Raw genomic sequence first — 15,517 nt, forward strand, 5'->3', positions numbered from 1 at the left:
TTCATCCCCAAGCTACACGTGTGCATGGATCTACTCCTTATCAGCAAAACAAAGACTTTTGAGAACAATAGAAAAACCACCATCCAGGTCCCAGATTGGCCACTGGGTATCGCATATGTGGGACAGATACAAATAGCACTGCAGAGGCTTTAAAAACTGAACTGATATTGGGACCACAGCTCACAGAAGACTGGGTACAGCTTGCAACCTGAATCTAACTAGGTCAATTACCTGCTAGAACAGAAATGTTGACATTCATCATGGGTTTAAACAAGACACAGAACTCATAATATTCAAAATGGATACAATACAAAATTACTTGGCATATGAAGAATGAGGAAAATACCAATCTCATGAGAAAAAACAGTGGACACCAGTGCCAGGATGACACAGGTGTTGGAATTATTTAACAAAGAATTTAAGACATGTATTATAAAAATGCTCCAACAAGCAATCACAAGTACTCTTAAAGCTAATAGTAAAAGAGAAAGTTTCAGCAAAGAAATAGAAGACATAAAGAAGAACCAAATGGAAAGGTTAGAACTGAAAACTACAATAACCTAAATAACACCTCTCTGGATGAACTCAGTTTTTATTTTTTTAAAGATTAATTAATTAATTTTTGGCTGCGTCAGGTCTTAGTTGCAGCACACAGGATCTTTCATTGCAGCGTGAGGGCTCTTCGTTGTGGCACACGGGCTTCTCTCTAGTTGTGGAGTGCAGGTTTTCTCTTCTGTAGTTGTGGTGTGCAGGCTCTAGAGTGTGTGGGCTCTGTATTTGTGGTGCGTGGGCTCTGTAGTTTGCAACATGCAGGCTCTCTAGTTAAGGCGTGCGAGCTTAGTAGTTGTGGCGCGAGGGCTTATTTGCCCTGTGGCATGTGGGATCTTAGTTCCCTGACGAGGGCTCGAACCCGAATCCGCTGCACTGGAAGGCGGATTGTTTACCACTGGAACACCAGGGAAGTCCCTGAACTCAGTTTTTAAATGGAGATGACGGAGTAGTCAATGAACTTGAAAGATAGAACAATGGAAGTTATCTAATCTGAACAAGGTGAGTAGAGGAGAAAGTGTGGTGCTAAAAAAAATATTTGGAGAAATAATAGCTGAAGACTTCCCAAGTTTGGCAGAAGATGTAAACATAATGATTCAAGAAACTGTGAACTCAAGCATAATAAACTCAAAGAATTCCACACCAAACATGTCATAACCACACTGCTGAAAACTGAAGACACATTAAAAATCATGAAAGTATCAAGACAAAAACACAGTTCAGGGAACAGCAACTACAGTGAGTACAGATTTCTCATCAGAAACCATGGAGACCAGAGAAGTGACACAATATCATTTAAGTGGTGAAAGAAAAGGACTTTTAACCAAGAATTTTCTGTCAAGTGAGATGAAAGTGAAATAAAGCATGATAAAGCATTCTCGGTTGAAGAAAACACTAAAATCATTGCCAGTAGCCTGCTGGAAAAGAATTGCTGAAGGAAGTTCTTCAGACAGAAATGATATACTATATCTGGGTAAATACAATAGATTACTTTCTCCTGTTGAGTTCTTTAAAGTGAGTTAAGGGTTGAAAGTAAAATTTATGACATCATCTGATAGGATTTCAAATGTATGTACGTGGAATTGATGAGATAGCTGTAACATACAAGAGAGAGCAGGGAGGGTAGAGACTGAGGGTAAAGGAACCCATATGATGGTGGTGTTCTAAAATTTATACCCACAGGAGTTTAAATTATGGAGGTGACTGAGTGATGGCACGGAGAAGTCAATGCCATTGAAAGAAGAGTTTGATTACTTAACATTTCCCAAGACAAGAGGGCATGCCTCACCTTGCAGGGCCATCAGGTTTTTGGCAGGAGGCAGAAGCAGGAGGAAGGGGAAAGGCATAGCAGGGTAAACAGTTTAGGATTGGCTAATCCTAACTGGCATAATCCCTGCCAGCTTTGGGGCATAGGGGATGCCCTTGGTTGTTTGGTACCTGGTCCTGGCTTGATACAGGACTTGATTTGTGAATTAGATAAGGAGAAGGGGTGGGGGCACAGCACTGTACTCGAAAGGCATGCTGTAAGCAGGCTGGCCACAACTCCTAGGAATTAGCTAGCTGGGCGGGTGAGTCTCTCCCCAGGTCTGAAAGGCCTCCCAAGATGTCAAAGCATCATAAGATATAGAAAATAAAAAACACGAATATTATGGGTGGTAAGGTTTATACATTCCTATTGAAATGATAGACTACTGATTTTAAGTGGACTGTGAAAATTAAATATGTAATTGATCGCATGACTACTTTAAAAACTACATAAAAAGATACAGTAAAAAATACAATAAATTACATTGTAATACTAAAAAATGTTTGCATAATGCACAAGAAGGCCAGATAGGGAAAAAAGGAATTAAAAATAGGGAACAGGCAGAAAACAAACGAATGGTAGACTTAAATCCAGACTTACTGATACTTTCATTGAAATTAAACAGTCTAAACACACCAATTTAAAAGAGATTATCAGAATGGATTTAAAAAACAAACTGTGTGTTGTCTTCAAGAGACTTATTTCAAATATAATGATACAGGTAAGTTAAAATTAAAAGGAGGGGAAAATATACTGTGTAAACATTAACCAAAAGGAAGCTTGGAGTGGCAATATTACTGTCAGACAAAATAGCCTTCAGAGCAAAGAGAGGGTCAATTTACTGAAAAGACATAACATTGCTAAATGTGTATATTCCTAATAATAGAGCTGCAAAATAGTTAAAACAAAAACTGGTAGAACTGAAAGGAGAAATTGACATACCTACAGTAATAGTTGGAGGCTTCAACATGTTTCTCTCAACAGTTGATAGAACCATGAGACAGAAAATCCGCAAGGATATGAGAGAACTCAACACCGCCAACCAACCAGGTTCTAATTGATGTTTATAGAACACTCTGCCCAGCAACAGCAGAATACACATTCTTTTCAATGCCCACGGAATGTATATCATGATAGATTATAACCTGGGCATAAAACGAATCTCAACAAATTCAAAAGAACTGAAATCATATAGAGTGTGTTCTCTGACCACAAAGGAATCAAACTAGAAATCAGTAACAGAAAGATAACAAGAAAATATCCAAATACTTGGAAACTCAACAACAGACCTCTGAATATTAGATAATTTGAAGAGAAATTTTAAAATACATTGAGCTGAAGGAAAATGAAAATAATATATATTAAAATTTGTGAGATGTAGCTAAAGCAGTGATGAAAGAGAAATATTTTTTAATTTAAAAAATATATTTATTTATTTTTGGCTGCATTGGGTCTTCGTTGCTGCGCATGGGCTTTTCTCTAGTTGCGGTGAGCAGGGGCTACTTTTCGTTTTGGTGTGTGGGCTTCTTATTGCGGTGGCTTCTCTTTGTTGCAGACCACGGGCTCTAGGCACATGGGCTTCAGTAGTTGTGGCACACGGGCTCAGTGGTTGTGGCTTGCGGGCTCTAAAGCGCAGGCTCAGTAGTTGTGGCGAACGGGCTAAGTTGCTCCGTGGCATGTGGGATCTTCCCGGACCAGGGATTGAACCCCTGTCCCCTGCATTGGCAGGCGGATTCCTAACCACTGCGCCACCAGGGAAGTCCCCTGAAAGAGAAATTTATAACACATATTACATTAAAAAAGAAGAAAAGTCTCAAATCAATAATCTAAGCTTTCACCTCTAGGAACTAGAAAAAGATGAGTAAAATAAACTCAAAGTAAGCAAGGGGAAGGAAATAAAGAGCAGAGGTCACTGAAGTTGAAAATACAGAAATAATAAACTCGATGAAACAACAAGCTTGTTCTTTAGGAAAAAAAGTCAGTGAAATTGACAGACTTCAGCAACACTGAAGAAGACATAAATTACTAATAATCAGGATATCAACTACAGACCCTGCAGACATCAAAAAGATAAGGAAATCCTACGACTTTACACACGTAAATTTGACAACTTAGATGAAATTAGCCAATTCCTCAAAAAGTGGAGACTACCTTACCCAATATGAAATAGATAATTTGAATAAGACCTACAGCTGTTAGGGAAATTGAATTAATAATTTTAAAATTCTCAAATCACAGCAAGGTCCTTTTTGACTCACCTCCTAGAGAAATTGAAATAAAAACAAAAATAAACAAATGGGACCTAATGAAACTTAAAAGCTTTTGCACAGCAAAGGAAACCATAAACAAGACAGAAAGGCAACCCTCAGAGTGGGAGAAAATGTTTGCAAACGAAGGAACTGACAAAGGATTAATCTCCAAAATATACAAGCAGCTCATGCACCTCAATATCAAAAAAACAAACAACTCAATCCAAAAATGGGAGGAAGACCTAAATAGACATTTCTTCAAAGAAGACATACAGATGGCCAATAAACACATGAAAGGATGTTCAGCATCACTAATCATTAGAGAAAGGCAAATCAAAACTACAATGAGGTATCACCTCACACCAGTCAGAATGGCCGTCATCAAAAAATCTACAAACAATGCTGGAGAGGGTCGTGTAGATTGATACAGCCACTTTGGAGAACAGTATGGAGGTTCCTTAAAAAAGTAAAAATAGAACTACCATATGACCCAGCAGTGCCACTACTGGGCATATACCCTAAGAAAACTGTAATTCAGAAAGAGTCATGTACCACAATGATCATTGCAGCACTATTTAGAATAGCCAGGACATGGAAGCAACCTAAGTGTCCATTGACAGATGAATAGATAAAGAAGATGTGGCACATATATACAATGGAATATTACTCAGCCATAAAAAGAAATGAAATTGAGTTATTTGTAGTGAGGTGGATGGACCGAGCGACTGTCATACAGAGTGAAGTAAGTCAGAAAGAGAACAACAAATACTGTATGCTAACACATATATATGGAATCTTTTTTAAAAAATGGTTCTGAAGAACCTAGGGGCAGGACAGGAATAAAGACGCAGACGCAGGGAATGGACTTGAGGACACGGGGAGGGGGAAGGGTAAGCTGGGACAAAGTGAGAGAGTAGCTTTGAGATATATACACTACCAAATGTAAAATAGATGGCTAGTGGGAAGCAGCCTCATAGCACAGGGAGGTTTTGTGACCACCTAGATGGCGGTGGGGGATAGGGAGGGTGGGAGGGAGACACAAGAGGGAGGGGATATGGGGATATATGTATACATATAGCTGGTTCACTTTGTTATACAGCAGAAACTAACACAACATTGTAAAGCAGTTATACTCCAATAAAGATGTTAAAAAATAATAAAATAAAATTCTCATAAAAGGGACTTCCCTGGTCGTCCAGTGGTTAAGACTTTGCGCTCCCAATGCAGGGCGCCCGGGTTCGATCCCTGGTCGGGGAAACTAGATTCCACATGCCGCAATGAAGCTCCTGCGTGCAACAATAAAGACCCTATGTGCTGCAACTGAGACTCGGCACAGCCAAATAAATAAATATTAAAAAAAAATTCTCATGAAAGAAATTGCTGAGCCAAGCTGTTTCACTGGAGAAGTCTACAAAGTGTTTAAAAGAGTTAACACCAATTCTGCACAATCTCTTCTAGAAAATACAAGGGCAGAGAACACTCCTATATTCATTCGTAATCAGTATTTTCCCGATGCTAAAACCAGACAAGGCAGTACAAAATATAGCAAATAGAATCCATCAATGTATAAAAAAATTATACATCATGACCAAGTGGTGATTATTCCAGCGATAGAAGGCTGGTTAAATATTGAAAAATCAGTTAGTGTAATCTATCATACTGACAGGCTGAAGAAGTGAAATCATAACGTGATTACATCAGTTGATTTAGTAAGGCATTTAGCAAGTTTCAACACTCATGTTTCATGTTCATGCTCCTAGAAAAGTAGGAATATAGGGTAACTTCCTTAATTTGATGAAGAATATCTACAAAAAGTTTAACTTAATGGTGAAAGATTGAATGTTTTCTCCAAAGACTGAACGAAAGCAAGCATGTCAGCTCTTACCACTGTTTTTCAGCACAGTGCTGGAAGTTCTACCAGTACAATAAGGCAAGAAAGTAAAAGGCATATAGATCAGAAAAAAAAAAACAAAAGGAAATGACATAATTGTCTGCATAGAAAATCCCAGGGTATCTAGAAGAAAAAAATCCTAGAATTAGAAATATGATCAGCAGGGTCACAGGATATATGACCAATACACAAAAATCAATTGTATTTCTATTTATCAGCAATGAACACATAGGAACCAAAATTAAAATGCAGTGCCATGTTCAGTTGCTCAAAAAAATGAAATACTTGGGCGTAAACCTCATAAAACGTGTATAGGACTCAAAACTATAAAACAGTGATGAAAGAAAGCAAAGATCTGGAGAACTGGAGAGACATACCATGTTCATGCATCAGAAGAGTCAGCAGATGTCATTTGTCCTCAAATCAGTGTGCAAGTTTAACATAATTGCTAAATAAGATTATGCTAAAATTTGACTTGGAAAGGCAAAGAAACTAGAATAGCTAAAAATAATTTTTAAAAGAAGAATAAAGTGGGAGCAATCATTGTCCAATTTTAAGACATTAGATAATTATAATAGTCAAGACTGGTATTGGTGAAGGGGTAAATTCATAAGTTGATGGGACAGAATAGGAAACCCAGATATAGACCCACACAAGTTTGGCCAACTGATTTTTGACAAACAGGCAAAAGCAATTCAATAGAGAAAAGATAGTCTTTTCAGGAAATGATGCTAGAGCAACTAGATATCCATAAGCAAAAAATGAACCTCGAACAAAGCCTCACATTTGATAACAAAAATGAGCTCAAAATGGATTATAGATTTAAATGTAAAACTTTTAGATGCTAACACACGAGAAATCTTTGGGACCTAAGTCTTGATGAAGAAAAAACCAATAAATGGGCTTCCTTAAAATCAAAAACTTTTTCTGTCACAAAAGAGGATGAAAAGACAAACTATAGATTAGAGGAAAATATTTGCAAGCCACTTACTTGACAAAGGATTCATTCATACCACCAAGCCCATAGATATTCCGCGTTTATCCAAAAGAACATGAGAGAGGAAAGAATTCATGACTGAGCATTATTATAGTGCGTGGGGTGAGCTTTTCCCCTTGATGTTTTCCTTGTATTTCTGGTGTTCCATCTCCTTGTAGGAATCTTGTAGTTCGTGTGTAAACAAGGAATATGTACACATTTGTATATAAATTCTAGTGGAGGACATGTGGCCATTATAACAGCAAGTGTACATAGTAGGTGCAAGTTTGTAAATCCTCATTGTAACTGGTTGCACAGGTTGAACTTTTTTAAATAGCACCATTTTGGATAACGCCATTCTGATTTTAGTGTAAAGTATAGATCAGATATCGCCAGGCTCATTTCTTACAGATGCCTGTCCAGAAAGCTCTCACTGATAATTTGAAGTAACAGTGTTTATTATTTAGTAAGCACGTGTGAGACACTATTGTCAGAACTTTACATTTATTATTTCTTTGAATTTCCTCAAAACACCTGAGATTGCACTGGCCTCCCTCTCTTTCACTGTTGCAGAAACTGGGCTCAGAAGGGTTAGGTAACTTGAGCAAGGTCACCAGTTGCATGGCTGGAATTTGAGCCTAGGAACTGGCTCCAGTGCCCAGGTTATTAACAAGTATGCTCCATTGTTTGTGTGAGTGCTTTTTGCATGTTTACTTGATTCACACTTCAGCCTCCAGTGGCAACCTAATTGCTTAAGAACCCAGTTCCCTTTTTTACCTCGTTCAGGCCTCTTTCAATACCAAATTTCACTGGAAACCTGAAGCTTTATATCTGAGAAAGGCAGTACTATTCAGCATTCTGTGGTTCTTTATATTTAGATCTACATTTAAATAGTCTGGTCTTTCTTGGAAAACAGATGTAAAAGTATATAGGGTATATACATTGTTCCAGCCAGCTAGAAGAATTTTTTTGTTAAACTGATCTTGTTATTAAATGCCTTCAAAAAAATCAGTCTGTTTCATCTGGAAACAATAGTAGCAAAACAAAAGTCAAGGTTTGTTCTGGAGTAAATCATTTGATTTGATTATCTTCTCTCTTAATTATGTCATAGTAGTAATAAATGACTAGTAGCAAGCAAAGATGTTTATTCTTTATAGACATAAATAAATCCAGTCTTGTCATTATCCACTGTGCAGCTGGGCAAACTCCTAAGATAACATTGCAAGATACACTATTGAAAATGTTATACATACCTACCTTTTAGACTTAGATGCAAAGTTTTCAGTTCCTCTGAAAACAATTAAGTGACTTATATCTGTTATTTTAAATATTTCAGTTAAAACGTGGTATTTTTTCCAAGGATGTTAGCATGCTTTTGACTTTTGTGCAGCTTGATATTGGTAATTTCATGTGTAACATAGTAATGTGCTGTAAGGAGCTTTTGTAAATTGATCTGATTTCTTATTTTCTCTTTACAGGAATATATTAAAGGAATCTGTGAACCCGAACTAGAAGAAAGAGAATGTTACCCCAAGGCCATGCACTGCATTTTTGTTGGGGCACAGAGCCTGTTTCTGAAGAGCTTGATTCAGGACACCTGTGCCGATCTCTGCATTCTCGACATCGGTCTTCTTGGCATCAGAGGAAGTGCCGAAGCTGTGGTCATGGCTAGGAGTCACATTCAGCAGTTTGTAAAGCTCTTCGAGAATAATGAGAACCTACCCAACAGCCAAAAAGAATCAGAGGTAAAAAGGGAATTTAAACAATTTGTTGAAGCTCATGCAGACAGTTACACAATGGACTTGTTGATTTTACCCACTTCCTTGAAAAAAGAACTTTTGGCACTCACCCAAGGTGAGGAGAATCTATTTGAAACAGGAGATGATGATGTAATTGAAATTAGAGATTCTAAACAAACAGAGTTTACACAGAATGCTGCCACGGGGCTGAATATTTCCAGAGATGAAATTGTTTTGCAGGAAGAGGCAAGAAATAAAGCTGGGACTCCTGTTTCTGAGCTTACAAAACAAATGGACACAGTCTTTTCTAGTTCACAAGATGTACTTTTTGTTCCAATAAATGGTGTAACGCCAGATGAAGAGGCGCTTTCCAAAGACAGAGTTTGTCACAAAAGGAGGTTTTCTGATTCTGAAGAAAGGCATACCAAGAAACAGTTTTCTTTGGAAAATGTTCAAGAGGGAGAGGTTTTACATGATGGTAAGACATTAGCTGGAAGTGTAATCATTGACCTATCTGATTCTTCTACTGATGCCGAAAATTTAAGTCCAGACGTAAAAGATACTACTGAGGAAATGGAATACAACATCCTTGTAAACTTTTTTAAAACCATGGGCTATTCCCAAGAAATTGTAGAAAAGGTCATTAGGGAGTATGGGCCATCTACTGAACCATTATTACTCTTGGAGGAAATTGAAAAGGAAAATAAAAGATTCCAAGAAGACAGAGAATTTCCACCTGGTACTGTGTATCCAGAGACCAAGAGAACCAAAAATAAAGGTGTTTGTAGCAGCATGAATGAGCTTACAGCAGATTCCACTCCAAAGAAAACACAGACTCACACACAGCAAAATATGGTAGAAAATTTTTCTCAGTTACCATTCAAAGTAGAATCGAAACCATGTACCTCAAATTGCAAAATTAATACTTTCAGAACAGTGCCAATAGAACAGAAACAAGAAATCTGGAGTTCAAATCAGAACTACATTTGTAATATAGACCTTGAAACTGATGGCCTTTTACCCTCTCTAGCCCCTTCAAGTCCCAAAGAAATTGTCAGTTTTGTTTCAAGAGGAGCTTCAAGTCACCAGCCCAGAATTCCAGTTTTTCCTGAAAATGGTGTGCAGCAGCAAGCAGAACCCTTGCTTCCAAATAATATGAAGTCTGCCTGTGAAAACCGCTCGAGGTGTTGTACCTCTCCTCAGTCTAAGCCAAATTGTCCACCCCTTTCTCCACCAATGCCGCTGCCCCAACTGTTACCTTCAGTTACTGATGCAAGGTTGGCAGGACCTTCTGAGCATATCGATTCCTCAGTTACTGGGGTTCAAAGATTTCGAGATACTCTGAAAGTGCCCTACAAGCTGGAATTAAAAAATGAACCAGGGAGGACGGATTTGAAGCACATTGTTATAGATGGGAGCAATGTTGCAATTACGTAAGTCCACTCTCTTCAAACTATCGTTTTCAGTAGGCCTCTTAGCCATGTCTCAGAATTGCATGTGTTTGTAGAACTATCCTGTGCGTCTGTGTAGTTGACCTATAGCCTTACCTGACAAAAAGAAAGAAGAAAACAGCTGATTGGGAAAGTTTTGTTATTCCACCCTCTGGCATCGTATAAACTCTTCCTTCACTCTGCTGAACCTGTGTTTCTGAGAGCAAGGAATGATAGAAAACTTGCCTTTTCACATTGCGTTTCCCAGTGATAAGCAGTAAAGAGACTTTTAAATCCTTAGGTTCTTAATGCCATGAACACCATTAGGTTTTGAATACGAGGATGAAGCTTAAGACAAAAAAGAGATTTTTTCTTTTTATGTACAGCATGCCAGGTCTTTAGCCATGTATGTGCAGGGATAATAGGTGTGATGTACTTCTGTTATACTTTTGTTGATAGAGTGATAGCAATTTCCTTTCTAAGGAAGTTCTTCAGTTTGGGCTTCTTTATGGGCCTCTGCTCCTACTAAAAGTTTGTATATTTGTTTTTAGTAAAAGGAGTTAAATGATCGTTTCCATTTAGCCTGTCTTGGAACCCTCTTAGGATTCTGATTTTATACTTCCAGTGTGGGATTGGATTTGTTCTCTAAGGGGCGGTTTGATATAGTGACTAAGGAGAGTTTGGGGGTCAGAGAGTCTCCACCTCACTGTGGACCAGCTGTTTGACATCAGGCAGGTTTCGGCCTCCTGAGTTTCACTTGCTACAGCCTTTTGCCCCATCCTAAAGGACATCTTTATCACGCCATTTCAACAACTGCTAGGTAGTCTCCCTCCGGTTTTCAAAACCAGTTACTCCACTGATTTTGAAGAAGTCTTCAAGGTGTAGCATTTAAGTAGCTGCAGTTCAAGAAATGGGGCATGGAAGGTTGGCAGGACCTTCTGACATGGAATGAAGTCGTTGAAATACAATTGGCCCTTTAACGATGGACATTGGACATGGAATGAAGTCATTGAAATACAACTGGCCCTTTAACGATGTGAGGTTAGGGGGCACCGACCCTCTGCCCAGGCAAAATAACTTTACCATTCGGCCCTCCATAAAGCTGTTCTGCGTCCTCAAATCATACAGTACTGTAGTATTTACTACTGGAAAAAATAATCCACGTTTAAGTGGACCTTGAAGTTCAAACCTTGTGTTGTTCAAGGGTCAGCTGTACTTTTCTGAATTGCTGAATGTTTATGTGACCTCTTTCCTAGGAGTTCTAAAAGATCAGTTAATCCCCTGATTTTTCAGGAATACTTGATAAAATTGAAAAATAAAGTGAATTTTATTATTAAAATACGCATTTATTATGTATTCGTTATTTTTTGTTTTGTTGATTTTTTTGTTGTTGTTAGAATTTTCAAAGAAATTCACAAGAAGATAATAGGATGAATTCCGTGTTGGTTTCATTTGGGATTCGCATGTGCCCATCACATACATGGCCCGTCTTGTTTCATCATTTCAAACATTGTTTCACCTACACCCCCACCTGCTGCCTTTCACCCATTTTGAAGGAATTCTCAGATATTTCATTTCCATCTATAAATATTTTAGTATCTGTTTTTTAAAATGCAGGGATTCTTTTGATTTTTATTTTTTTGAATGGTGCTGTACTTTGCTGTCAAAAAAGAAGAAAATGGCCAGCATTCCGTATGTTAAAGTTTGAATATAGGCAGTAAAAATGTGTAATATACTTGTCTCCATTTCCAAATAATACTGTTTATTGTCATTTCACTTTGCTTTTGGGCAGTTCTTTTGGGGGAAACCCAGCAAATGGCCCACAGCTGCATAGCATTATCTAAGTAAAAATGTAAAGTGCAATTTCAGTCAGTCACGGTCCAAGCCCCACAGTAGTTCCTCCTTGTTACAATTTTTTGAGCCAAATGATGATATAAAATTTAGGTCACGATTATGAGTAATATTAATCCTTTCTCATTTTTCTGTGTATAGAGAGATTTCCCAAATTGGTGTTCAAAGACTAAGAAATGCAAATTAAGGTAGAATGAGCAGTGATAATGACACTTTTCAAAAACCTTTATGTGGTAACTAGTATATTTCTCAAAGGGGTCACTATTGGAATTTAGAGTGGCACTGGCTATCCAGGACAGGGTGTTTTGCATATCTAGTCCCTCCTACTTTGCCCGTACTGCCCCCCGGCCATTGTGACACCCCAAAACAGTGTCACATATTTCCTAACACCCTTCAGTACAGTACCGTTTCTTTTGAAAACCGCTGAATTAGTGCACTAAGGGAAACCATAAGCTGATTATTTGAGAGAGGATTTCGATTTTCTTTGAATTCACAGGTGTCTCAAAAGCAACTCTTTTACAAAGGATGTATTATCCTAAGAAGACAGACTTACACTTAATTTGATGTAGATTGATCTGAAAACATCAGTAATTAAAATTACCTCTTACTCTGGGAAGAAACTCTTTAATGGGTACAGGGTTTTATTTTGGAGTGATGGAAATGTTTTGGGATAAGATATAAATGGTGGTTGCACAACACTGTGAATGTACCAAATGCCACTGAATTGTTCACTTAAAAATGATCATTTTATGTTATGTGAATTTCACCTTAATTTTTTTAAGTCAGAAAAAATTATTATTCTAAATCAACTGCTTCGATATTATATGTGAATTATAGACTATAAATTCCCTAAAAGAAGCGATGCGTGTCTGTTCTGTTCCCTGAACTACCCCCAAGGTCCATGGTGCCTGGCACATAGTAGCCACTTAGTGACGATGGCTTGAATGAATCAATGAATTAAAGACTAAGAAAGATTAGGATTGTTTAAATGATTTTTCACCACCCATTTATATTGCTATTCCAACTGCTATTCTACTAATCAATTTGGGTTACATTTGAACAAATATTTGGAGTCTTTTTTTTTTTAATAAATTTATTTATTTTATTTTTATTTATTTTTGGCTGCATTGGGTCTTTGTTGCTGCGCTCAGGCTTTCTCTACTTGCGGCGAGCCGGGGCTACTCTTAGTTGCATTGCGGTGGCTTCTCTTGTTACGGAGCATGGGTTCCAGGCGCACAGGCTTCAGTAGTTGCAGCATGCGGGCTCAGTAGTTGTGGCTTGCAGGCTCTAGAGTGCAGGCTCAGTAGTTGTGGCGCATGGGCTTAGTTGCTCCGCGGCATGTGGGATCTTCCTGAATCAGGGCTCGAACCCGTGTCCCCTGCATTGGCAGGTGGATTCTTATCCACTGCGCCACCAGGGAAGCCCCCAAATATTTGGAATCTTAAACACTTGTTATGTGTCAGGTGCTCAACTTTATCTTTTAAAATATCGTCTTCACACCAGTTTTGTGAAGTAAAAATTAATCTGTAATGTATATAATATGATATGGCCTAAAAATCTTGTCCAAGATTATGCAGATAGGAGATTTGGGCCCATGATATTACTCTCCAGAGCCATCACACACCCTGCCTCTTCCCACAGAAGCTGAGGTTGAATTTTTAGGCCTTGGCAACATTGGATACCTAAGTCTTGAGTTGCTCAGGCACTGCTGAGTAAACCTCGCTAATTTGACCCAGCTAGTTGAGGAAGTAGTTAAAAAGGAAATTTGAGTTCTTAAGCAATAGGTTTGAACCCCACCTTAGAGCCATTCAGGCCCACCCATCCCTGGGTTTCTGCAAAGCCTTGTTTATTTGTCTGTCCAGTGTGGTGTCTGCAGTTTCTAACACACCGTGAGAAATTCCAAAATACCCTACTTAATGCTGCTGATTGTGCGTATCTCTACTTGGTTTTTCCCATTTGTCACCACGAGTGAGTCAAACGATGAGTAAATGGAAATTGTTTGTGGTGTGTGGCTAGGCATCACCATGGAGGCCAGATAACACTCGGTCTCTGTCAGTTTGAAACTTCAGCATACGAGCACCTGACTTATCTGTGTAGATAATTTTCCATGTAGATGAGGTTTGTCCCTTCACTTGCCTCTACATTTTAACCATTTTTCATGCTAGTCTTTCTATATCAGGGTTCCATGGCTATTTTTATTAAGTGGAAGCTATAGAAAGGGATTCTTCTTTCCTGGGTAACTCAAAAGGCTTCTCACTCTTTTCCCACACTGCCCTGTCTTGGTTCTGTGATGGCCATGAGTGTTTATCAGGTATTTATTTATCACCCACCTCCTCTCTGCTTTGGGCCCTCTTTCTAGTTGACTGTCTGTTACAATATGGAAAGCAACCAGATATTATAAGTTGTTCCCAAGTTTATGGAAACAGGAGTTTAAATCTCCCTTGAGAGCCTGCACATCTGGCTTCTCAGGCTTAATATCTGTTAATTCTATGTTTGGATCTGCGAACCCCAGAGCTTTGGCCTTCACAGACGTAGAGAGGTGTTATTGTATGTATACCCTTTGTCTCTGAGTCCGAAAAGACCACTGGTCTGAGTTTACCTGTCAGCAAGTTGCTCTGGTTTGATTGCAGGGAGGCTAGGAGACAGCACATTTTTTGCCTGGTCAGGGTGTGAGAGTAAAAGTAGGCAAGGTCAAGGACACTTCGTATTATTTTAAGGTCAGTAATTTGGCTCCACTTGGTTTTGTTTCTGTTGTTTTATGGATGAGTCTTGTTCTCTACCAGAATTTTGAACTGCTATTTATTCCTAAAACAGCCCTAGAGATTTTTCAGGGTATTAAAAATGATTTGATCTTATCACTGAGGATAACTAACCCTTTGGAAATTTGTTTTAGTGCTAATGATTCTAGAAACTCCACTTTCCCCCTCTAAGCTTGTGAGGGGTCCAGGGCAGCAGAATTTTATCTACTGTCATTTCCCTCCTTTTCCTTAGTGACCCAAGGTAATGGACTGGGGACTTTATTTCCACCCAGTTTCTACTGTTTCCATCAACAGAAGCATTTAAGGAAAGGAGGAGAAAAAGAGTTCATACACATTTGTGTCTGATGAATAAACTAAGAAGGCACTTTATAAGCTTTTTTAGTGCATTTATCTCAAGGGTAAGACCCCCCTGTACAAAAACTACCCCCCCTGCCCCAGTAATAAATGTCATATTGCTACATTCTTGCCATATTTAAATGCTTTTTTATAAATAAGCCACTGCTAAGTTATTTCATCAAGAATGGGTTTGTTTACTTGCATACGTTTTCTGGGGTATAGCTGATGCCTGTGCAGTCTCTTATTTATGGTTCACTGAGAAGAGAGTGGGCTTTAGCCTCTAAAAGGAGGCATTTCTGAGCCACTCTTCTGGACTTCAGATGTTTCTTACAGGTCCAGCCCATTCCTGCTCCATGAGAATGTAGATTTAGTTGGGGACAGTACCGGTGGGGGGTAGTTGAAAGGGCACTGGCCCAGGAGTGAGGAAATGT

At 38.6% G+C, this 15,517-nt stretch overlaps 1 protein-coding gene across 2 annotated transcripts in view; it reads left to right on the plus strand.

Moving 5' to 3' along the window:
• N4BP1 (NEDD4 binding protein 1) overlaps nt 1-15,517 on the plus strand; it is a 48,078-nt gene that overhangs the window by 18,179 nt on the left and 14,382 nt on the right. For both annotated transcript variants that reach the window (XM_029201835.1, XM_029201828.1), the window contains exon 2: nt 8,450-10,143. In XM_029201835.1, coding sequence (XP_029057668.1) covers nt 8,450-10,143 — 1,694 coding nt within the window. The remainder of the gene's footprint in view (nt 1-8,449; nt 10,144-15,517) is intronic.

This window comes from Monodon monoceros, unplaced genomic scaffold, assembly GCF_005190385.1.
Source record: "Monodon monoceros isolate NGI ecotype Baffin Bay Population unplaced genomic scaffold, NGI_Narwhal_1 Super_Scaffold_10, whole genome shotgun sequence".
Lineage (NCBI taxonomy): Eukaryota > Metazoa > Chordata > Mammalia > Artiodactyla > Monodontidae > Monodon > Monodon monoceros.